This window comes from Haliotis rufescens, unplaced genomic scaffold (genome assembly GCF_023055435.1).
Source record: "Haliotis rufescens isolate VD_foot unplaced genomic scaffold, xgHalRufe1.0.p SCAF_15, whole genome shotgun sequence".
Lineage (NCBI taxonomy): Eukaryota > Metazoa > Mollusca > Gastropoda > Lepetellida > Haliotidae > Haliotis > Haliotis rufescens.
In genome coordinates this window covers 13,316,687-13,342,415 of record NW_025963835.1, presented here as the reverse complement: position 1 = coordinate 13,342,415, position 25,729 = coordinate 13,316,687, and the positions used below count along the sequence as shown (strand labels likewise).

At 41.7% G+C, this 25,729-nt stretch overlaps 1 protein-coding gene across 2 annotated transcripts in view; it reads left to right on the top strand.

Annotated features, from left to right (window-relative positions):
- Window positions 1–25,729, top strand: part of LOC124111326 (matrix metalloproteinase-2-like) — a 70,680-nt gene that overhangs the window by 19,971 nt on the left and 24,980 nt on the right. Inside the window, exon 1 of one of the 2 annotated variants that reach the window (XM_046470977.2) lies at window positions 254–1,549. The exons of the other annotated variant lie outside the window; for it this stretch is intronic. Within the exon in view, the coding sequence (XP_046326933.1) occupies window positions 1,274–1,549 (276 nt within the window). The 5' untranslated portion in view covers window positions 254–1,273. Of the gene's footprint in view, window positions 1–253; window positions 1,550–25,729 lie in introns of those variants that run through there. 2 annotated transcript variants of the gene reach the window in all.

The following is a 25,729-nucleotide window of genomic DNA, read 5'->3' as shown; positions in this document are numbered from 1 at the left end:
AACGAATCAATATTACCAAATGGTAAGAATGGCCTCTGGCATCGTATAATGGAACCAACCGCTGACCGTGGATGAGACAAAGAAATGTCTTTTTTATAGCCGAGTACTCGAGACAGCGTAAACCGTACATCTGTGCTGTTTGCCTCCACGTGGAATCGACCGAATTTGTCACCAAGCTGGATGACTCACGCCAGTGTAACAACACTCCCTCGCTCACCGCAGAATCTAGGAAGAACCATGGACAATCGCGTCAGGTTGAATGAATATTGTAGCACACGACCTTTCCCGAGTCGCGCTGTTACATAGGTCTCAGCGTCCGAGTCAAGCGAGATTAACAAACCAGATGTGGCCCTGGCCCGTCGCTATAGATAGTGATATAGACTATAGCCGTTGTTTACCTGTTGTGGTGGGAGGTAAAGTCATGTGAGGAAATGAACACAAGCGAGTTGTAGTTAGAGAGATACTTATTGAGTCTGACAGTGCCATTACGCTTATGATTTGGCGCATACAATCAGGTGTTCGGGACCGGATGCAGTTAAGTAGTCAGTTCGGATTATAGAGGGTTCAATGTACATAGCAATACCTGTATGCCTTGACGCAGAATGTATCACGATTTGTGTCCGTGTTAATTGACCAGACATAGATCGCTGGCCGTTCATTCAGCTGGTTAGCCGAGCCGTGTCCTAGGCCCAACGATCGTCTGCTTCTGTCGACTGCAGTGAGAGTCGTCTGCTCGGGAACACAGGAAGTGCCAAGCTACCATATTTAGAGGGTTGTGCCTGCAGCTGTGTGGGGAGAGAGTGTTGCACCTCAACGTCGCGCGGTGTATTAACTGGGTCGGATCTAGAAAGACGGCTAGTTAGATTGAACACACAGCCCACGTTCTGGCCCTACATCCTTTTCGCTCAATTTCCCCACATTCAAAGACGGAGGCGCAGAGAGTCGGTAGATTCCTGCCAGGCTATATTTAGACCCGGCACACGGAGCGTGCGCCGACTGGTGCTGGTCTAGTTGGAGTTGTGAGCGAGGGAGTGGACGGGAGTTTTGACAATAATTCCCCCATATGGAGAGAAGGACTTAGCAAGGGTTAATCCCATCACAGGTTGGGCAGAGTGCTGTTGCAAAATGTCGGATTAGGATTAAGCCGGAACCTTGATTGAGCTCGAGAGACGGAAACATACTCAAACTGAGATCGTTGCTCCGGACTTTGGAAGTTGCCTCATCACTTGTTTACCTTTGTCTGAGTAGCCTGGGTCTTATAGGAACGAGTGATATGATGGAATCTGGATACCGAGTGACCAGTTGTCTCACAAGGAGCCGGTGTGTCCGATGCAGCAATATGGACGAATGTTGTAAACGTGCTGCATCGTGCTGTATTCGGTCAGAACAGCCAAGGTGTAATTCCCCACTCTCGTCCGTCGACAAACTCTCCCTACCTGCAATGTCTTTCATCTTGCTAAAGTTATGTATATTAGTGGTTTTGTTTGGATACTCGAATGCCATATCTAACACAGAGAGACACAACAAGGAAATGAGAAGTAAAGCTGTGGTGAGTCATTATGTTCTACTTATGTATATATTTATATTTTTTTACAATTCTTTACCATTCATTCATTCATTCATTCAAACCATAACCCAGGCCGCGAATTAGCTCTCCCCTATGAATGTCACTGTACCGCAAAGTTATGTTCCGTTATTTCAAATGTTTTAAATCAAATCGTCTACAAAACGTGTCATCATCAATAATGTCTGATCATATCGTATCAAATCTAACGAAATCAGACAAATCTAAATTCAAAATTAATTTATTATTAATGTATCTTATTATTAACCTTTTGTGTAAGTGACTGTCTAGCCTGGTGCCCTTACCGCCATATTATTATTATTTATATGAAATATTAATGATAATCGTTCTTAACATAATACACTTTCATTGATGGATGAACAAAAAAGCTAGTTTGTGACGTATATTGCTGTTTGCACTGTAAACTATTGAAGGTAAATCTATATCGTTTAGGCTTATCAGTTTATATGCATCCACTATGCAATGTCTGTATTTAAATCTGCTGCATTGAGCCTGTTTATGGCTGAGGGTTGCTGAACTATCGGTGTCTGTGTGTAATGGGGCACGTGGGTTGATGTGTTCGATACAGATGACTACAGTTACAATATCGCCAGGCCTGTCTGACTCATAATCTCCTTAATCAATGTGCATTTACATGGGGCACACCTCCTATTAACGATCTCCTGATACGTCGCCAACTGAGGAGTGGAGAGAGCGAACCAGGGAAAGGGGGTTGGTTGTTAGGATAGGAGGTAGAGAGCGTTTACTGCCCCCCCCCCCCCCCCCCCCCCCACACACACACACACACACACCCACCCCCCAACATAAGTGCAGTGGTTTACCTACGACAATGTTGTGACTGGCAACATCGAACCGTTACACATACAAACACTGATACGGTTCTGTGAAAGTGGGTTTGCACTTAGATCACTTTGCGTTTATCAAGGCATAGGAATACATGCATCTGTATCCACACGCAACAGATAAAACCACATTGCAAGTTATTCAGCAATCACCCTCAATGCTGTAGAACCACAACACTGGAGCCTATAAGCTTTCCCCTTACATACCTTTTATACACATCACCACCAAAGCCTGTTAAACTAGTACTTCGGAAGTACTCGATACCGATTTCTGACACATTTTTAACCTACTTATCTACCAGCCCGGCGAGTCTTACAGCAAGCCCATCCGTCTACACTTGTACATTAAGGCAGAATGCCAAAGGGTTTAGTTTATTGGAAATACATGTGTATGTTACCTAGCCCACCAGTCTAAACACACACGATCCTGTGACTTGGTTCAAAGCACCCCCTTCGTTCATCATAAGGTCCCAGTATGACTGACTGGTCAAACTTAATGCTCCTTAATGTCTATGAAGTTATTTAATTTTTCAGGGAAATCAAACCCTTTGTTCGTATGAATCTACGGAAGCTTAAACTCGGAAATGTTCATTACTCGACAAGGAAACAAATACAATCCGTTAACCATGAGAACTCATATAACAGCGTCTGTATAGTCATGTTGTCAATGGGTTCAGTTTTGATTTGACTTTGACGAAAGAATCATTATTTTGAATGTGACAGATTTATTCTTTAGCTTACGTGTTTAGTTTCATAATATGAGTTATTGTGTGAGTGGAGGGTTCTGCCGGTAGGGCAGGACATGCTTAACCGTTTCGGGAACACGGGGTGTCATCACTGATGTTCAGTGATCCAATCATATACTGTTTAGCTGTTCTGCCTTTAACGACCAATGGCATCTTTATTGGTTGAGACTGGTTCTTTTGACGTTAATCTTATATTTAAGGCTACACACTTTCTATTTTGTGCTAGAATCGTAATATGAATGAAACACTTTATGGATCTTATTTCAAGACCCGTTCTCGCCTTTTAAATAATATTAATAATATTACTTAGAGCGTGAGTTAAAGCCGCACTCATAATGTTATCCTTAACCACCGAATGTAGACTTGTCTCCTGTATCAAAAACAACGAGCGACCCGATATTTCCATTGTCGCTGAAACTTTTCAGTAATTTTCTCTGTATTTCTATACGTCACACGTGACTAGCCCCGATGCTACGTGGGGCACGTGCTGTATCCCCATCTTATGTCATCACTATAGTATAACACCGAGGGTTATCAGTGAACCTTTCACTGCCTCAACAACCCTCCACAACGCCCTTTACAACGCGAGGGCACACAGAGCGGGCTCTGTTCAGTCAGTTTAATAAGGCGGTGTCGTCTTAATTCTACACCATACGATCACAGATAATAGGGGGCGAGTGATTGAATTAGAGGCCTTGAGTCATCCTTTACTGGCTATTGTTAGGGCATTGGCCGTGCACTGTCGGGTTAGGGTCAAGCAATAGCGTATCTGGGATGCCTATTCTTAGGCACATTGATCATAATATCTTTATAAATTGCCTACAGATCAGACAATTTATTTTAGGGCGAGGACGAAATATTGCTCTTGGTTATTTGTGAAAATGTAGAGATGCGTGTTGACGACTATCAGTTGCTCTTTAAAACAGAAAGTGATTGATCAACCCCTGTTATGACAAAATTATATTTCCAGGATGTTCATTACGTTTTAACTTTAAAGAACATATGGGTAATTGCAACACAGCATGGCTAATAAGATGCTATTAGATAACATATGATTTTTCAGTATCCATGGTAACGCATGGTGGGTTAGAAATGCGTCAATTGGGTTTCCTGGCAATACTTTGGTTAATGTGACATTGATGGATATGAAAGTTTTGTGGCTGGTTTGGTTTCGTCGATTGATGTCATTTTAAAGTACTTCGTTATACTTACTTTATGAATACCTGTGTGTGTGTGATGAATACTTATTTCATTGTGCAGTTATCGATGGACTGAACCGTGATTTAATTACAGAGACACAGAATTCTTTATTCGTTCAATCCTACGTTAAAGTACAGTCACTAGTAAGTAAAACGCGGCACTCCAGGCATCATCACTATATACAGTTAACTACGGTTATAACGAACTCAAAGGGACTAGTTCATTATAACCTTTGTTCGTTATAAGTACATATACAGCATGACTACAGCAAGTAGTCGGGACCAAACAGTAAGTTCGTTATATCCGTCAGTTCGTTAAAGCGTGTTCGTTATAACCGTAGTTTACTGTATAGTGACTTTATAACACATGATAATGATATACTCGGAATCGTACATTCTGCTTCAGCTGATATTTGTTGTGACTGTTAGGAGGAATTGGTCTCTTCTATACCATAAAATATAGTTGGCTGACAAGCAAAGTCGTGCTAGAATGTCTCGCATCAACCTACATGTGACACATTTTCCGACCAAGTAATTCTTTATCAAAACAATATCGTAAAATATAGTCATTACCGTTCCCAGGCATAACATACATCTAAACTCATAAACCTAGAATTGATATGCGAATCAGACAACAGGTTGAAACTTAAATATGACAGGATTATAAAGAAAAATGTAAGTAAAATCCACAGTTATATATCCTTATCCCTATACTGGTTTATAGACTTTGTTGCGCGATGCGTTGTTTAAGTCCGCGTCAAGAGGATGTCCCGTGTGATATGATTATACTAACACTTGTTTCTGAGAATATGAAACATGCAACTATATAAAAATTGAAAAGATATCTCAGTGAGATGGCAGATTTAGACCTGGGGGAAATCTAGACTTACTTTGTATAAGGCTAGATCATTGCAGTAAGGGTTGGGCGAATGGGACATTAATATGGTTCAGGGACTGTGAGACAGGCTATGTGCTATGTTGGACATGATCATTACTGTTTTCATAGATATGTGCCCCCTTCAACTTGAAAATAACGTCATGTCCATTGATACCAGATAACATTGTGCGTTATCTCCATGTCTCTGCAATTGAAACCGCCATTTGTGCACGTCAGACCAGGAAGACAATATGGCTTTGTCTAATTGACACCGGAAGTGATAGTGTTATGATACTTATGCAGAGTTCCGGGCCCAAGGGGATGCTGGGATTCATTAACACTGGGGTCACAGTGCAGGGGTCACTAGTCTTCAGCGTCACAACTGAAACACAGATGTTAGACATGCTCATAAAAGTCGAATAAGATAGTCAATGGGGCTACTGGCTGCTGCTATAATGGCTTGAACTGGTTACCATTGGATTTCATTGTGTGTAGGATCACGTTCTGCCCTACCTCGAACAAGAAACCGTTGGTTGTGGGTTTGAATCCCAGGTTGATCCTAGATCTGCGTCAGCTTTGGTTTTGTCCTCAAATTAAACTGCCACTTCGTGATATTGTCGACATACTGTTTCAGACGTGTGTGAAACTCAAGCGCTCCCTCATATAATATCACGGTAACATTGTTCTTGCAAATAGGTCGTAACTTTTCTATGGATGTGAACCCGTGGTAGATCGGTCGTCTTAGGCGTCGCATTTCGTCGTGTTGATATGCAACCTTTGGCGTGCCAGAAATCTATGATCGGGAGTTCGAATGCCTTTCGCCCGTGCTATGTTTGTAGGTCTTTCCGCACCACAACCGTGCTGCTAGGTTTGACGAATGTGGTAGACACCTACGTCACTTCTCTTGTCATCAGACCAAGCTGACACAACGTGATGTAACTGAAATAGTGTTCCTAACGGCGTTAAAACCCGACTCACTCACTCACGATAAAAACGTGGACAACACACATATGAATGTTACCTATACCCGTGGGATGAACAACTGGTTTGTTGTTTGTTGTTCCAAACTCCAAACTCAGCAATTGTCAGACAGACAGACAGACAAATTTATTCGGTACTTCAGGCCACCGGCCCATAATACAATGGCAATATACTGTATATATATTTGCATGCTGAGTAGATTTAATAATGATTTACCGTTCAACACTGTGTTTCCGTTCGAATGTTCATGACGCTTGACGCTTGGGAAAAGAGCTTCTTCTTGCTCTAGAATACAAATAATAAGAACATGGAATTCATCTTCAACATGGTTATGTTCCTTCGAAAAACAGAAAGTGCAATTGTCCAGCTATATAACGGCGGTCTGGGAAGAATCGAGTCTATCCAGACAATCCAGTGATTGACATGATGAACATCGATCTATGCAATTGGGTTGCAATGTCATGCATCAACTAAGTCAGCGAGCCTGACCACCCGATCCCGTAAGTCGCACGCACGAGTTGCTGAAGATGGGTCTCTTACCCGAATCTTCACATGGTAAAGCTATTTGTGAGGAACTTAAAGCCTCATGGACGAAAACAACAGTTATTATATACGCGTGATATTGATATACATATTTCCGAGCAACTGTAATCATAAGCGACACACTAATGAGATTTTCAATAACAAGGTAGTCACACCTGTCTTGTAATGCATCACGGGCTATGAACGACACATAATCAATACTCGTCACAGACGACAGTATCGATCCCGACCGACCGGTGTGCGGGGTAATTACACATTCATGTGTCCCAGCAGTTCGCACATGGAACGCATCCTACACCTGTCGCCGAGGCACTTAAGCAGATCAAGCTGTGAGTGTGATCTAACGACTAACTAATCTGGAATTTGTTGTTTATGGCACTGAATGCTCCCAGATTGCAGGTTACGTGGGGAGTCTTGCAGTGGAGGAGATTAGTGTTTCAGAAGATATCTAAGGGGAAGGGACTGGGTGGGTGTTGAAGTGTGGGTACAGTGCCTGATTGGAGTTGGGGATTGAGTAAGGTTTTACGCAGCTTTTTGGACTATTTGCTATATCAAGCCGGGTAGTGCCAGATATGGACTTGGCATAATGTACCCTTGTGGGGAATCGAACCCGTTCATCGGTGTGACGAGCGAACGCTTTGACCACCAGGCTACCTCTCCGCCCCCACAGGACTAGGACACTGTACATCATGGGACATCAGTAGGGTGTTAAAGCATGTGGATTACTGTTACTGTTGAGGAAGGGTGGGTTATTCAAGATATTCCAAGATAAATAGACAAGAGACAGCGTGAGTTGTAGACACTACAGGAAATCAATTTTTTTTAAAGTAATTAATGTGACTCTGTTGTAGTTGAAGGTGTCATTTTTTATCAGAGAGTTACTGTTAGCGTCATCTTTATTGTGTTTAACTTCTTTGAGTGGCATTTAGAAGTTGGAATGGTAACTAAGACAAAATTGTTATGGATGAGCAACTTCTTTATTACAATTGGGCAAGTTGATGCGCCCAATTGTAATAAAGAAGTTGCTCATCCATAACAATTTTGTCTTAGTTATTTATTGTGTTTGTTTGTTTTATTGTTTAACGCCGCACTCAGCAATATTCCAGCTAAATGACGGCGGTTTGTCAATAATCGAGTCTGGACCCGACTATCATGAACATCGATCCACGCAATCGGGATACGATGACATGCATCAACCAAGTCAAGCGAGCCTGACCACCCGATCCCGTTAGTCGCCTCTTACGACAATCATGGCTGACGAAGACCAGGGGATGCTCGTTCCTTTCTGTTCAGTATTTACCGTATTTTGAAATCCGCTTGGATGTCTGTGGAACGTACTCCATGACCCGCTGATGTAAGCAAATGTAAGTGTGTATTTTTATAGCAAATAAATACATTTGTGGAAAAATACACCCTCACAGTTTAATCTCGTTTTATCAAGCACTGAATAGATGGTACGGTAACTCGGAATACCTCGGCCAACCTGTTATTGTTACGATGAAGTCTATTTGTACGACTTATTGGCATACGAACAGCCTGCCTGTTAACGGCCTCCAGAGGTCAGCGGGGACCTCACTGAATGTGACATGACGCTACGAAATGCCAAAATACACAGGGGCGCCATTCATGAATAATTAAACATCATTGTTGAGTAGGGAAGGTTATGGCATATTTGATTGGTGTAGTATGACATATTTGATGGGTGTAGTGACAAACCTCATCATTTACAGGACACCGACTTGCAGAAGCTGTCATCCGTCTTAGTTCTCGCACGGAACATTTGACGTTCTCCTTGGCTTCAAGCATCAACCCTCGACAGGAGGCCGTGATCTCTTGTGTGATCTGCTAGATATGCAATAGAAATGGTTATAGGGGTTTGTGCAGAGAAATATTGATATATTCATTTTGGGTCACAACTCACTTCCTCCAATTCTAATAATTGTGACTCGAGAATATAAACTCGCAGAAAAGCAAATACTGACACAAATAGTCAAACCATCTTGTTATAATGAAACATACAAAAGCATTGACTCATATCTTTGAAATATATCAATATTTAATTAGTCTTGTTAAGAAGTCAAGAAAGGAAACAGCATACCGCCTCAACGACAAATATCAATCAACTTCATACATACTGTTGTCGTCATGTCTGGTTATAATGAACAGTACATAACCATTTACTTAATGTCTATGAACTTTAATATTATATTATTAATCCAGTAAGACACCAGGGAACCATATGCCACATCGTTTCAACGACAAATATTCTTCTCCAGACGAACTGGTCTAATTTTAGAGAATTATCAGGCAACCTGTCATAAGGTTTCGTGTTTTTCTCGTTGATCGTAGATCGTTGAGAGGGGCATATGGTAGACAAGTAGGAGATCCAGTGTTTATTGTGCCGGCCTGGACTGGAACATAACAATGTAATAGGGCTCCGGACAGCCATAGTAATGAATTATTTAGACGTGATCGCCTCAATCCCATGCGCTTATCTCATCATGCCCATTTTTTGCATGTCAATTGCCAGTCTGACTTCAGTTATGGATGTCGCCTACACTGCAGTGTGTGTTTACTAATTGCCCGTCTGACATTTGTCGTCATGGTGAACTATAGACTAGACTGGAATGTGACTCTGTAATGATCTAAACGATTGGTCACATTGGGACGACCACAGACAGAAGCGTGAATGCAGGATAGGCGAGACAGACTTGCAAACATTTCAAAATTTGAGATTGTTGCCCGACATTATGTAGCCCCTAACACGTGTTGCGTTTTCTACTTATAGTGAGTAAGTATGTTTTTACGCCGCTTTTAGCAATATTCCAGCAACATCACGGTGGGGGACACCAGAAATGGGCTTCACACATTGTACCCATGTTGGGAATCGAACCCGGGTCTTCGGCATGACGAGCGAACGCTATGACCACTAGGCTACCCGACCCCCCCTTTACTACTTATAGTAATAATAGGTATAATATCGTTAGCCGACATTTGAAATTGATACCTTAATGTTATCATACCCGATGATTCATATTGGCTCCTGGACACAATAAGCTTGTTAACATGACAACATAAGTAGGTACTTTTCTCTCCCAGGTAGTCGAGTGTTATTCTGTACCGAGCGTTATTGATTATGAGATCAGATCATGTTTATAGCATAAATATTCCACCGAGTAAACGTCGCTTTATGAACCACCAACTACTCCAAAACATTGGACTGAGGTTTGTTTGTTTGTTTGTTGTTTAACGCCGCACGCAGCTCTTTTCAACAAGATGACGGATGTCTGTAAATGCAAGACAAGCAAGTGATTGATATCATGAGCATCGATCCACGCAAATGTGTTACGGTGGCATGCATCAAACAAGTCAGCAAGCCTGACCTCCCGATCCAGTTAATCGCCTCTTACGACAAGCATGGGTAGCTGTAGACTAACCCAGATTTTCAAGGTACTTGACGTTAAGTACTACATTATTAGAGACTGAGAGAGTATGGTTTTACGCCGCTTTTAGCAATAGTTCAGCAATATCACGGCGGGGGACACCAGTAATGGGCTTCACACATTGTGCCCATGTCGGGAATCGAACCCGGGTCTTCGGCATGACGAGCGAACGCTTTAACCACTGGGCTATCCGACCGCCCCTACTACCTTGTTAAGAGTGGTATGGGAAACACGGACATATAAGAAATAGTAATATACATATACCATCATTGAACGATTGAAGACCGATCAGTTATCATTTGAAATATGGATGCATCACCGTGCGCGATATGATTTCCGATATGATGCCTAGCCTCTCTCTCTCTCTCTCTCTATCGATGAATATATGACACTTTTATTCGTAAGACTTCATTCCACATCATCATTGATATGAGGCTATAAGTGACACCAAGACTTCATTCTTATCGATGAAAGTTATTATTACAGCAATTACACAAGCCCTGTTTAATTATCTGTCGACAAAACCACCCGGTATACATAGGAGATAGGATATGTCTTCTCAAACCTTTTTTTAATAATAGTGACGTGTGGTTGTAATAATTCCAGACACGACCATGGTACTTAAAAAAACAATACAATTGTACAAACTGCAGATAAACAAATGATATCAAAACGCATATGTAAATTGAAATATGAAAGTATAACATTTATTTTAAATCCCGGTATTATTTCTTTCTTTCGGGGAGTATTCAACTGTACAACCCTGGCAGGATGGATTCCCCTCTCTGTTATGTGCTATGGATTTACATATATTTGAGGACACATGCAAATTAAACATTACTTCAGTAATCTAGACTTGCCAAACATTATAGACTTGCATGGGCTGTATATATTTGTATCAGGCTCTGTTAGACAGACTACTAAATCCATAGCACACAAGTGCGGTCAATCCAGTCAGCCAGGGCTGCTTAGTTGAATTCGCCCCCAAAGAAGAAAAAAAAAAAATTGTAGGGCACACCCGATTGTATACAATTAGAGCTGCAGACAGGGCAACGCTTGTGACCCTACAGGTCATCCTTTCTGTCGGCCATGTTTTTTCTGACCCACGTCGCTGACTAGACAACCAGCGGTACTGATAGTCCCCTAACCGAACCTCGCCGCCCTCATGTTATAAACATGAACATCTGGAGAAAAAGCGTGGCGGCTGGATTCTAATTCACCAGAGCGGATATCAACGCTTTTGAAAAATTCTCTTGCCAGCGCTAATTACCAAAACGATCAGCAATTGACAAACTTTTCTGGAGTGGTTTCTTGATTTCAAAGAAATTAAGTAGATGTAAAGGGCGATAAGCAACACAGGTTTGAATAGCCTGCAAACATTCTTCCACAGTTAGTTATGCCTTCATTTGAATAAAACATCTCGTATCTTGTATCAAGTACGTCCGTTCTTGCTGTTGGCGTTCGTGGTTATTATTATTATCCACTGTAATTCATTTGCCACCTGTTTAAAGATTTATCTTATATGTTTGTTTATTTAAGCGATTTACACCCAAACTTTGTTTAACAATTTGCAAGGAAGTTACCTAACCTTCTACCGACTAGATAAACCTGCACCACAGGTGTCCCGACCTTTCAACTCTGACCCTATGACCTTGAAGACACATGCTGCATCTTGAACGTCTCAACCCATGTTGTTAATTACCCACAGTCGATCTTGACGAACGCGGTGATTCAGCTGCTGAGAAACTTTGGCGTTACGAGAATTGGCGACAGTAGTACTGCCGCCACGAAGCTCATCAAACTCAATCTAATTTTCCACGTCTTCAGTTGGAGTGCATTGTCTGCTGGAGATGTAGGTCACGTGTTTACCACAACTAGGTCGCTAGACTTGCGAAATGATACTTGCTGAAAAGGTTAAAACTGTCACTATGGTATTAATATATGGCATATGAGCGAAATGTGTAGGTGAAGATATTTGCAATTACTAAATGTTTGCGTTAGGCTAAATATCGCATGTTGTAGCATCTGGTATGCAGTTGTGAATCGACAAAATATATATGTAATACGATTGACGACTTTACGACGATGTTCCAGGTTAATTGAGCGAAAACCATGATAATCCAGTATTTTCGAACAAAAGTATAAGTGTGTCGCTATCTTCGCTTGTCCAGGGTATTATACATTATACAAGTAACCACTTAGTACTATGACTTCGTTTAAATTTCGAATCAAATGACATGACGCTGACACTATCGACCAATCAAATGACATGACGCTGACGCTAGCCTTTCAATCAAATGACATGACGCTGACACTATCGACCAATCAAATGACATGACGATGACGCTAGCTGTTCAATCAAATGACATGACGCTGACACTATCGACCAATCAAATGACATGACGATGATGCTAGCCTTTCAATCAAATGACATGACGCTGACGCTAGCCTTTCAATCAAATGACATGACGCTGACACTATCGACCAATAAAATGACATGACGCTGACACTATCGACCAATGAAATGACATGACGATGGCGCTAGTCGTTCAATCAAATGACATGACGCTGACACTATCGACCAATCAAATGACATGACGCTGACGCTAGCCTTTCAATCAAATGGCATGACGCTGACACTATCGACCAATCAAATGACGATGACTCTAGCCTTTCAATCAAATGACATGACGATGACACTCGCGTCCGGTCAAATGACATGACGCTGACACTCGCGTCCATTGAAATGACATGACGCTGACACTCGCGTCCAATGCTGTACAATTAGGAAGGTCGACATCAGGTCTGCGGCAAGGCAGTATCATAGCTCATGTAGTTTTAGCTCTTTATATGTCCACAGACATTCATGCCAGCGGAAATGTGAAAGGTTTTCTTTGAGGGTAAACCTGATACTTCTCATTGGAACGTAAATAAGCATAAACATCCCCCTGGTTGTGACGATGACCACCTCGTCGCCTCGGTACATCTGGCACGCATTAGTGGACACGTCTACATCTCTGTAGCGTGTAAACCGCGGACTGGTGCTGACCTACTGCCTTAGTGTTGACCCATACATCAGAACCAACCAACACAATGCTCTGTGCATGCATTGTACATGTACACCCGCGTGAAGGCGGCCCTTGAGGAATATGCACTGTATATGTGAGGGACTGGCAATCTAATATTCTAAGGGTGGGGCTGTTTCGGTTCAGTTAGCGCCTTTGAACAGTTTGTTTTCTGTGAAATGAAGCCACGATGACTGAGTGGGTTAGATCGCTGACTTGGTGCTGGCGAAATGTGCCTCACCCAAGAGTGTGGGTTCGAGTCCCGTACTAGAATCTGCACTTGGTGTTACCCCAAATATAACAATTGTTACATTACGGGTTCATTAAGTTTTAGCTTCCGTTAATTTTGTGTAGGGGGCCAATTTGTAGTAGTATGTTATAGTATATTGTAATATTTTAAATATCATACATGAACATTATTATTTATAAAAATGGGACGACATGAAACATCAATTTCCCCGAATCATAGAGCAAATGGCTGCTAGACGTGTTCTTCTAGATTGATCCTAGACTGATCCGCGAGGCTACCGTTCATTTTGTAAACGCAAGGCGTCGTGCCTTGTTTAGTTAATACGTACTGTGTATGAACATACACAACTTGTTAAAGAGAGCAAGTGATAATAATGTTTCTAGGCATACGTCTTATAGGGCAATGTGTGTCCTTTCACTCGTGAACTGCTGTTGACATTTGCGAATGACTCAATATTGACCTCAAAACGCTCCAAATTTGGCAACGTTACAATCAACATGTGAACCATTCTCACGATCATCCGGGAACTTCCGTCGACAACCGGAACCTAGGTATGGTTCTCGTTTCCCAATGTTCGCCAGAAATCTCCTACTTTCTCGCAAGATATCACGTAACCTTAGTGCCTCCATCAGTACCGAGTCTCTCGCCAATCTGAACGTCATTGCCCGGTGATTGGCGGCTGTCCAACAATGTAATGTACAAGACTGGATGTATAACCTGTATAACACATGTTATTGTAGCCACAAGATTTACATGGGAAGGGGTGTAACTGTTGTTGAATTAAGAGCAGGTATTGTCGGTGATTATGTCACAACTGCGGGGTGCCTGTGAAGGCAATGGTTATGCGAATGAAAGTGTAACATAATCCTCGCTCGTTGTGGAGGTGATGTATAGCCCGTATCTGTTGTATGTCAGAAATGTTATGAAGTGCAATTCAATATTCAATAACAGCATCGTCAGGTGCATATGGTGCATTATGAATTCGGGGGCGCTGGTGTCTCAGTATTGTAAGCGAAAGCAATTCGTTGTTCTAACAACGTAGGTTCGAATCCCAGAGTCGCTCTGATTGTGCATCTTGGTTTGTTCGCACCATATCCTCCCGAACACTACTTGACAAATCTTAAAGTCATTGAGGGAAGGGTTAACAAATTATTGCTATAATATCGAAAAGATTTAATGTATAAGGATTTGTTTACGTACACCCTTATTTTTTTAAATGATGAATCTACGTACAAGATACGTTTATATTTGCATCCCGCGTATCACACTGCGGACCAAGAATGAAAAAAATAATGCCATCAGGACATACAGATTTTAGAAGCTGCAGGCCCTGACTTAACTATTCAGGCCCTCATTTAAAAAAGTGTATCTTACTGTGACCAATAAATCGACAAGTAAATTTACTGCAGGCCATAAGAAGCCATACAAGAAACTACCAGGCCGATCAATGTACCATGTCAGCGGGCAGGCGCTTATGTGGAAGACTGCTTGAAGTGTGGAGTCCCGAATACCACCTCAATAGACTCCCGCGTACCAAAAGGGGGTAGGCAGCATCGAAGCTGCTGGGAACGTCTGCACATATTCCAAGACATTACATTATGACGATTTTTCGTTAATCTTGTAATGTGTTAATCCGACAAGTTAACTCGTGTTACAGATATATTTAATTCTATGCGCGTAAGTAATTCCCTTTTAACGGAGAATTACCTGTCACTGATAAATAATTTGGAAGTCGCGTCGACTATAAATATCATGAACTGCTAGTTCATAAATCTTTCATTCAGTGGTACTACGGCCTGGACCCAGTATTGACTATAGTACAGTGCTCCGGATATAACCATTGAGGCGATTTCAACGTAACAACAATGGTCGCGTGCCCGGCTGCCCGATCGTGTTCCCAGGTGTCAGTTCACCATCAGCTCCTCACACCACATTTCAGTTTGTACTGCAAGGAGTGAAACCTAAATGTCAGAGTGGGGAAAATAGGTTTTGAGGCGGAAACTTCAAAGGATTCCACGACTGATTCATTTTGTGCGCAGATGTACGCATTGGCCTGAAGAACCCATTTTTCTACACGCTGTTATTTGTATCAAAATAAGGGAGGTAACCACTGGGAATAACTGAAAAAGCAGAATTACTGACCCGGAAATTTGACCCAGCCGTCAATGTCGGCCGTCGTCGAATGCGTTACGGGCTGTAGCCTGCTATTGTTTGGCACGTGTCTGATGTCGTGGATAATCAAATGTGTTTGTCACGGTTGCTATCGAGGTATTAATCACGGGATTATTAGACGTTGACTGAAAAGGCGCTCGTCATCCCTATTTGAGAAAGCAATTGGAGACAATCAAATCTCATTCTCAAGAAAGTTACTGGATTTCGCACTGTCAGACTCTATTCAGATAGAATTGATTGTATATTAAGGAACCTAAATCTCACTATTGCAAATGTGAGGGTATGTGTGATTATAGTAATCTTTCGGACAGGTAAAAAATCTGTTTTTCAAAATTAGATTTTGAGCTTTCAATCGAATTTAATTTTAGTTTAGTTCGACGCTACAAAACGCGCTGATCGTTGTCCTTTGTTGTATCAATGTTCGCGAAATCTAAATTTCCATTGTTTCTTATTCAGGAGCATGAAGAAAATTCGTGGCTTCTGTCTGTACAGCGATTAGGTTTTTGACACAATACTTGAGATAATGGCACAACCATGGGAAATTGCTATCTTGCAGATCTCAATGACCAGAAATGACCAATATCCTGTAGCCCACGACATCCAGGCTGCGTACAACCCAGTAGACACCGTGTGTACGTGAGGGAGGGGAAAGTGGGTGGGGTTGGATTCTAGGGTCTGCATGTCCACATGCATTTGGTAGATACAGGCAGTAATTTTACTGTTTGCTCACTGGGGGTGTCACACGGGCACATACACTTGTATTGTAGTTTCAGTTGTGTCGATATTGCTCCGTGTGTCGTAGGGTGGGGTGAGCAGCGAGAAGGCTGAGAAGACAAGCAGACATCATTAATGTATTAAGTACCAAGGCAACATTACATACAAAGTGATTTATCATCAAGGATAATGGTCACTGACGTTAAAATACTGACGTTAAAATACATTATGTACATGTATAGACACTTAAGGTGAAGATAGTAAAACATTAAAGTGAAAAGTATAAATATAGTGAGTGTGTAGGTACAGACGGCTGCTAAACATTTCACTCACAGTGCAAGCAAGTGAATTAACAATGTTAGATTCTGAGGATGACATGAATTTAGTTAATATAAGGCTGATGATTCGGTTGATGGGGACGGTTGACGGTACAACAGCCTGTCCCGTTGACTGTCATTCCCGATTTCCATTTTTACGCTTGATTAGACGCACATATATTTGCATGGATTTGGGTCCTGGCAACACTGTGCACGTTTGTGATTATTTCCTCTAAAACAAAGCTTTGACTGTTTTGATGACTTCATCACCACCGTTATGTCCAGCTGGCTGCGCACACGTCAAGCGATGACAAAAAGTACACACATTATGAATCACAACGCGAAATTGATTAGATCGTGTGCAACAAAGACATTTCAAGAGGGCCACATGAGTCACCGACACTGCCCGAGTCGACAGATGCTTGTTCTCTCCAGGTCGGGGGTGGCTAGAATACCCGCACTGGGTAGACAGGAGGGTGGGGCAGGCAATTGGGAGGGGTCCGGCTTTGTTAGTGGAGTGAAATAATGAGGCGTTGTAGCTGCCCATATTAAAATCTCGGTTATCTTTAATACTACAAACGCAACGTATATGGATGAATAACGTAACAGTTACCGTATACCGATTAAGGGCTCAAGACAGCCATATGGTTTGAAATAAATAACACATGTGCACGAAACAAGATTTTCCATGTAAACAAACTAATTGCATTGTATACAGAGTAACCCCGTTATACCGGAAAACCGATTACCTGAGGGAATGGCAATATGTCGTCACAGGCTTTTATCATTACCGGTCACGTTGTCCGTGTTAGTATTTTTATATTTATTCATGCTATTATTTCTTCTGACGTTTTGTACCATTGTTTGCTTTTCCATCGGGGAGTTATTTCAACTGTTCCTAAAATTTAAAACAATAACTGTAAACCAAAGGTTATTACTCTCTACCAACGATTCTGAACCGGAAACCTTTTTAATCTGAATTATTGCACACAACCGTCCGGATTAACGGGGGCTCTATTGTAGAGTGAGTGCAGTTATCTTCGATCAAGAAACATCAGGACGGTGTAGATTACTGCTCGGTAAGCATTACAAATCCTAATTCTTTACCAAAACATTTCATAAGTGTATATTTGTGCAAGTCGTATTTCCCTACTTAGAACTTTGAAGCCATCCATATCTTTACTGGAAGTCTGACGCACGCGAACCAGAAACTGGAGATATACCTAATTACTTACTACTAAAACAAACAATTTAGGAAAAGCCTCTTTTCTCCCAACTGGCCTGACGTAGCTTGGATAATCCTGGGGTTTGCGATCCTAGGGCCTGTGTTTCACTAATAACATGGATGAAAGGGAGATAACTGCCCTGGGCGATAACGCGATCCCTTCACCTGGTCCGTGTAAGTCATCGGCACACATGTACCATATTAGATTTGCTGGCAAATGTTTATAACAGACTATATGTTAGCCTGCACAACTTAAGCCCAGCTTGGTGTGTGAATTACTTTAATGTGCTTCTTCATCAGTGTTTTCACTACCATTTCCGGCAACATCTTTCGATATGGGAGGTCAAAGTTTGCGATCTTTGTCAGTCAAGGTCATTAGGCGATCAAGATGGTGGCATGCACGATAGATCGTGTTCTGATGTTCCTTTGACTATCGGAGTGTGTCAAGTGAGATCGTGGACATGTTATTTTCATGCTCTGTGAAAGATCAGAAAATAAATATATTCATTTGTATAGTAGCCATTCATTTGTACTTACTTAACTGTTTGATTGGTTTTTTTTTAACAGCTTAGACTCGGAAAATATACAAATTTCATAGAACCAAGGAACTACATTGAATGAGATGGGAGATTCAGAACATGAGAAAATCGTCCTTAATTCAAGGCGATAGCATTGCAGTAAGGGCTGGTAGGATCGGAAAATAATATTTTATGGACTGAGAGACAGTTCTATGAATATAAATACCCTAGGGTCTAAAGTTTAACTGGTTCTTCTGTTGGTGTGGCAGCATTCTATGTGTATATTTCAAGTTACAATAACCGTTGACTCGATAAGCGATCTTTTAAGACGATCTAGTTTCAGAATTTCAAAACAGCATCCTTATCCGAGGTCTATAACATACAAAACGTTTGCCATAAAACACTAACGACAACTCGCAATGTATCAATGATCCCCAAGACTTCGAACTTACGAGGTTTCCTAGACTTGCACAAATCTCTAATGCAAATATTATTCATTTAATCATAATTTATAGATTATTTAAATGATCAGAACAAATTGTCCCTCGAAGAGACTGGCGTCCTTACGTACTGTCCGTATGTCTAGACTTGCCTATTATAAGGATAGAATTACTAAACACTCATGGAGTTGCCTTGTACAGCCTTGGGGCAAGGCTAGATGTTTGGCTATATGGGCTAAGGACCGGTCATGTTTTCCCGGGTTTGTCGTGTGAGAGTTCTGGCAGCGATGGTGACCCGCCAAGTTCCTCCATGGGTGGTAGTGATGGCACAGGAAGATCCTGCTGAGACCCAATATTCATCACTGGTGTGGCAGGTCTGCCACTTTTGGAATTACAGATGAGGGGTATGGTGTTCGTACTCCCTGGCACTTTAATGGATCGTGTGGTCATGCTCGGTGACTTGCTTGACAGCGTGACGTCGTACTCCGACGTGGATCAGTGCTCATGATACTGATCACTGGACCGCCTTATCCAGACTCGCCTGTTCACAGTATTGCTGGGTGAGACTATCACTGACTGTTTTGTATGAAAATTGGATGATTGGCGGATGCTACAGGGAGAAAAAGACATAATTTACTCTTTCGCGAACACCTGGTGTCAACACTGAATTTCAGTGATCCATTTATGTAATTTTAATCACTCTTTTGCCTTTTGCGCCTTATGGAATCTGTTTTCGGCAGATAATCGAGACTGATTATGACTTTTCACTGTCTTAGGCAAAGGCAAAAACGGCAACGCCTTTTCCCCCAAAGAATCACCTGAACGAAAATATCAATGGCACAACTATGTGATTCCCCGAGAGTAATTATCTTGGCGTCACAAGACAATTCGCTAGACTAACATAATCACATCAGCATACAACTGAAAACAATATTCAAGCAGTGCGAGATATTTATACACCTTCTCTGCCACAGCTGTTTCGGCTTGTCTTCCAATCCCCGCGTGTTACTCACAACTTGGGTATTTCATTCACCTGGCAGCACCACGTGCTTGTCAGGGCCTGGTGCAAGTCATGGCAGTGTACGCTGGAAACTGGCGTCTTATTTATTTCCCAAATAATTGGATCTGTATCCTTGCGTGGCTGAGCCCATGTCTGTCTCCAGATGCAGGTAATACATACATCAGAAGTGGGCCTCATCACACAACACATCACTCCAAGCCACTACCGGAAGTTATACTTCTATCTCCAACATCAGAGAGCGCTATCACGTGATGTCGTTACTTCCGCTGGTTTTGCTGGGGTGATTTCCATGGTTACCAAATGACTGATTTAACCTGTTTTCAATCTAATACTCGAGTTTTGTTTGTTTGTTGTTTAACGCCGAACTCAGCAATAGTCCAGCTATATAATGGCTGTAAACAATAGTGTGGATCAGACAATCCAGTGCTTGACATAATGAGAATCGATCCATGCAAATTTTCGAGTAGATAGCCTAGTGGTTACAGCATTCCCTTGTCATGCTAAGGATCCGTGTTCGATTCCTCGCCCCGTGTTCATTATTTGATTGTTACCATGATTTTATTGCAAACACGGGGAATCACTAACAAAAAAATAAATCTTATATATCATTTTATTATACAGATAAATATCGATTTGTTTTTTTCTGTTTACGAAATGCTAAATTGTCATGTCTGTAATTCTGAAACAATGTTAATCCAAAGTGACGTGTTTTGTGATTACGCTTTAATGTTTGAAACTATTACCCTCCCCGTGTCTGCACTATACGCTCTGTTGATATGCTCCGTAAGCACCTCAAGGTCGCGTCTCCATCACCAAGGTGGTGTCAGCCACGTCGGGAATGTCTAACACTGTCATACTAACCCTGACATCGCCGATAACGGTTGTGGATTGTTTCCTGTATTGGGTTACGTCTGTACTGGGTTGGAATGAACACGAGTGGCGGAAGACTGAGGACACGGGGCATGCCCTGAAGCACGTCTGTTTGTAGCTAATGGGAGGTAATGCTGTCACATTATCCCCGAATCTTGATACTACTACTACTACTACTACTACTACTACTACTACTATTAATGACTGGATTGTCTGGTCTCGATTAGTAACATACATATAGCTGGGATATAACTGAGGGCGGCGTTAAAAAAAAACAAACAAAATACTACTACTACCACTACTACTACTACCAGCCACTACCCGGAGAGCTGGACGTCTGTGGTTCGAACCCCGTGGGCGTCATACCAATCTCTGTGGGATATTACTATGAAACCGGCATTAGTCCGGCCTAGCTCAGACAGCAATGACGCCCACGTACGTACATGTCACCACATAAGTGTACTAATCTTGAACGTGACGTTAAACCCCATTTCACTTCACCACCAAGACTCTTACTTCTTCAGTTATTTCTACCTCCACTTCAACTACTGGTAAAGGCACTATTCTTTTAGGGGCGCGGTTGGCCCAGTTGTCCAAGGCACCGCCATGTTCCGTACTTAGCCCCAAAGGAATATTCAGTAGTGGGTTCGATTCTTGGTTTATCAGCACCATACCACCTTTCACCAAATGGTTATGTCTAAGACCTGCATCTTGCTTTCATCACACATCAAACTGACAAGCCGTGATATAACTAAAGTATTGTTAAACCAAACTCACTCACACACACACACACACACACACACACACACACACACCACTACACATCCACTTTATAGTAATCATCAACCACTGCGAACAGTATATATACTTACCTTCATAACAACAACTGGTATAATATTGTTCATATGACATTAAAAAATAGTATTCATTTGTATTTTGATAAACCTAGCAAAGAGCTTCCTATTTATACATATATAATATGTATTACATAGAACCTTGTCGAACGGACGCCATGTAAATAAGTTTTAAGTGATACGGAAGGTCCAATTTGGAACATCTTTTTTATGTCACTTCTCCTGAGTGCATAAATACATATTACGCATTAGAGTACTGGGTCATACCTCCTGCTGTTAAACCAAAGATGTCAATCCGTTTGCATCTTGATCTTCGTGTTTTTCCCCTGTTGTTAAGCGAATGCGCGAATGTGACCGTCACAACGCGGTTAACTATCTGGCGGCTGTCACTGCAGGACGTGTTGTCACAGCAAAAGTTCTGTCAGTTTTCTCCAATCGCTGCCAATTTGCCCAAATCGTTGAGATGGTATTCGTCAAATTTGTCTGAGACTTGTAAAATAAGGGGAAAGTCCTTCGTCTTCATCTCCATTGACAGCCCCCACAAGGGGCCGGAGAGCTTGTAAACGGTGCTTGTGTTGTAATAAGATTAAAGTGCTTGACTTGAACTGATCTCGTTCTCCTCTTCCACCATCATTGGTTTCATCAGCGCAGCTACTCCCCGCGCCAGTCGATAGTAATTTACTGGGCATGGGAGACGAAATGGCAGCAAATTGGCAACTAGCACCGACCCTGATTTACAAGTACAGTGTAATCATTCCGCTAATATTGGACTCTTATTTTGATCAGCTTCTAATCGGAACACTTGTTAGTGTGTTTGAGGCGTCATTAGAATTGCCCAAGGGACATTCCGCGTTCTCTTTAAAGTTGATAGAATTTGCTTTAATTAAATGCTTTCCTTTAAATAATGCGAAATGCTTGCTGAACGGATGGGTCGTAGATATAACTGTTTCGGTTTCAGTGGAGTCATGTAATATAGGATATAGTTTAGAAGCGCTGTAAAGAACTGAGAATGTAGATTTGTAGGTATTTAAGACTTTAAATAATTCATTACAACTTGTTGAAGTTGGGTAAGCTTGCAGTTAGGCGTGAAATTAGCCTGTCAAGCCGTTTACCAAGGGAAGACAACTCTTACCGCCTTGTCGCGACAGCTGCTTGACAAAGTAGGTCAGCCGTTCAGTGCTGAGCACTAACCGGGACACAGATTCTCGGGGAGTTGGAAGGCGAAACTCTATCACACAAGGTTATGTGGTGTAGGTTAAAAGCGACAAAACTCTTTTCACAATCATATGACATCTCTGCCTAAAGCAAAGTATGATTCTGAGGTTATCATTCACGTGTTTATGAATCACTATCAAATAGTGATAATACAAAGTGTTTTGCGAAAAGGTGAGCATATCCTTCCCCATTGGTTGTACGGGCATAGACACATGCAAAGTCAAGTCAATTCCTCACTGGAAAAAGCACAGGGACATTGTTACAGGTTAAAATATCCAACTAATACACTAAAGATAAGCTTGTAAATGCAAAAACACAACCACAACTTGAACAAAAAGGAAATTGCAAACACGTTCATAGATTATCTATGCCTTCACAGTATGTGTATATGGCCGTCACTGTTCGGAAAACTAAGAATTAGGTTTATGCTTCTTAATGACAACGAAAACAATTTCGATTGAAGTATACGGCTGTTGACAGTAATCTTCATCTCTAGCTATTGCAGCGCTGCTCTTCGGTTGAGAGACAGCGAACATTCGCCCCTAGAACGTCCTGGAAACAGACAGTTCTTCTATTTTTGCAACCGTCACACCCAGGGTAATAATGTTCTCGAAGAATTTGTACATGTTTTAACAGATGGCAGATATAACTCGTTTAGCGCCTTCCCGTGAATTTATTCGGCAGCTGTCTGATAACAACGTGTTTCATATAACTAGTTAACATTGAGTGTATACTTATGGTTTTTAAACGCTAACGACATACATATATGATGTATATACATACATGTCATTTATAGCATGTGTAAACGACACTCAAAGGGAGGTAATCATGTTGGACGTGACCGGAAGTCAGCTAATAGCCTTCCTGGTCGCCGGGTCTTTTCGAATTAACATTTGAATTTCTTACACAACACTTCAAAATGCGATATGCTATTAACTTGGGTTGGCATGCATAATGACATCTATGACAACTCAAAACCTGCATCTTTAACACATCAACAGTGGGCGTCTTTTGCCATTGCGGCATTTCTGCAATGTGTAATTTGTAGCAAAATCATTTACGATACAAAGGCATTTACAATACATGTGTGCATATCATCGTTATATCAGCATTGAAACAGTTTACATACACTGATGATTACTGATACAGATCGCCGGTGCTATTCACCCCCAAGTCGGCAACATTATATTTGATTTCAAGCAAGCCGACATGGTCCTTGGGGACCATCTCTGAATTCCTCTCATGAATTACACATAGCTAAGATAGTTCAGGGACAGAGTGTGGAAGCATGTACTGTGTCTATTCACGGGTATAAATGTCTCTGTGTCTTACTCTCGCTCCCCTCCCCACCACCCAACCCCCCGATCACTTCAGTACCCCAGCTGACTCTCCGAACTTAAGTAGCGTTATTAGATCAGTCTCTAACGTAGCGACTCATTCACGAGATCGATCAGCGGATAGCGACGTCCAATTCACACCAATTTTCTAAACGTATTGGATAAATTGTGGTTTTGTAAAGATTTGAAGAGCTGAAGTGATGCTGTTCGTGACTGGAGCAGATTTCAGTTACAATCTAGCTTCTTTGGGCCTGAGAGAGATTAAGGGGGAGCGTAGGATAGTTAGTGCAATGTCTGGCGATGAAGTTTTATGTGATTTCATTACGTCTTCAAGTGAGCGAGAACAGTAAACACAAATGCGATCTCAGTTCGGTTTTTGTGTATTGACATACCCAGTGCTTTGATCAATGCAAAGTATCCGTACAGAGCCTACAAACTTTCAACACTAGCGTGTTCTCTTTTGATGTATTTAATATACATGCACATTTAAATGTGACATGATGGCAGTTGTTCTGAATATTACATCAATCGCACTCGACGATTCAATGTGGGGCTTATCTTCAATAGGATTGTGTCAAAGTGATGCAGAATGATCGCTGACAAGCATGCTATGGCTCTCGAGGTTTACAATGCGAAGTGTTTCCTGTTTTCGACACAGCTGTCTAGTACATGCATCCCTGAAGGATGCGGAGACTGATAGCAACGCTTCCTGTCAATGTGCTGTCACTTGTCAACAACAAGTCCAATTAGTTTTCATATACCCAACACCATAAAAAACGCACCTTTTAAGCTAACAGAGTGTTACTTTTTATCTCTCACAAATGCAGTTAAAGAGTGTCGAATTCAGTTAAGCTCAACGTATTATTTCGAGAAAAAACGTTCACGTGGTGCATACTTATTGCAATCTAATCTAATCTAATCATACCAATCACGAATATACAAACGTTAATGTTCTGATACATTGTTTATTTTAAATCAAATATATATTATCTGAAACGGTAGAAACAATACCATACCTTCCTTTGCATGTCAAAATAAATAACTAGTGTCACATGTATACCTGCATGATGGCGCTGTTATTCTGTATCATCCCCCTGATTTAATTAGTGCTTGATGTACATTCAAACATGATTAAGTTTTGTGGAATAATGGCCCCTTGTTGAATTCAATACATTACATAACATAACAAGAACAATACCGAAACCGGTATAACAAAGGTCCTATACATGTACATAACAATTCATCCAAAATAGAACCTACACCATAGACTGTCTGACGTCCTTTCAAATCTGTAGGGGGCACGGGTGGCCCAGTCATCTAAGGCGCCGCGATTCGCTGTGCAGAGTTGCGTCCCTTTGGCACGCCAGAAACCTATGATTGGGTTCGAATCCCGGTTCGTCCCGATTATGTTTCTAGGTTTGTCAGCACCATACCCGTGCTCGTGGGTTTCACCGACGTGGTAAACGTCTGAGACCTGCATCACTTCGGGCTTTCCTCCCACATTAAGCTGACACG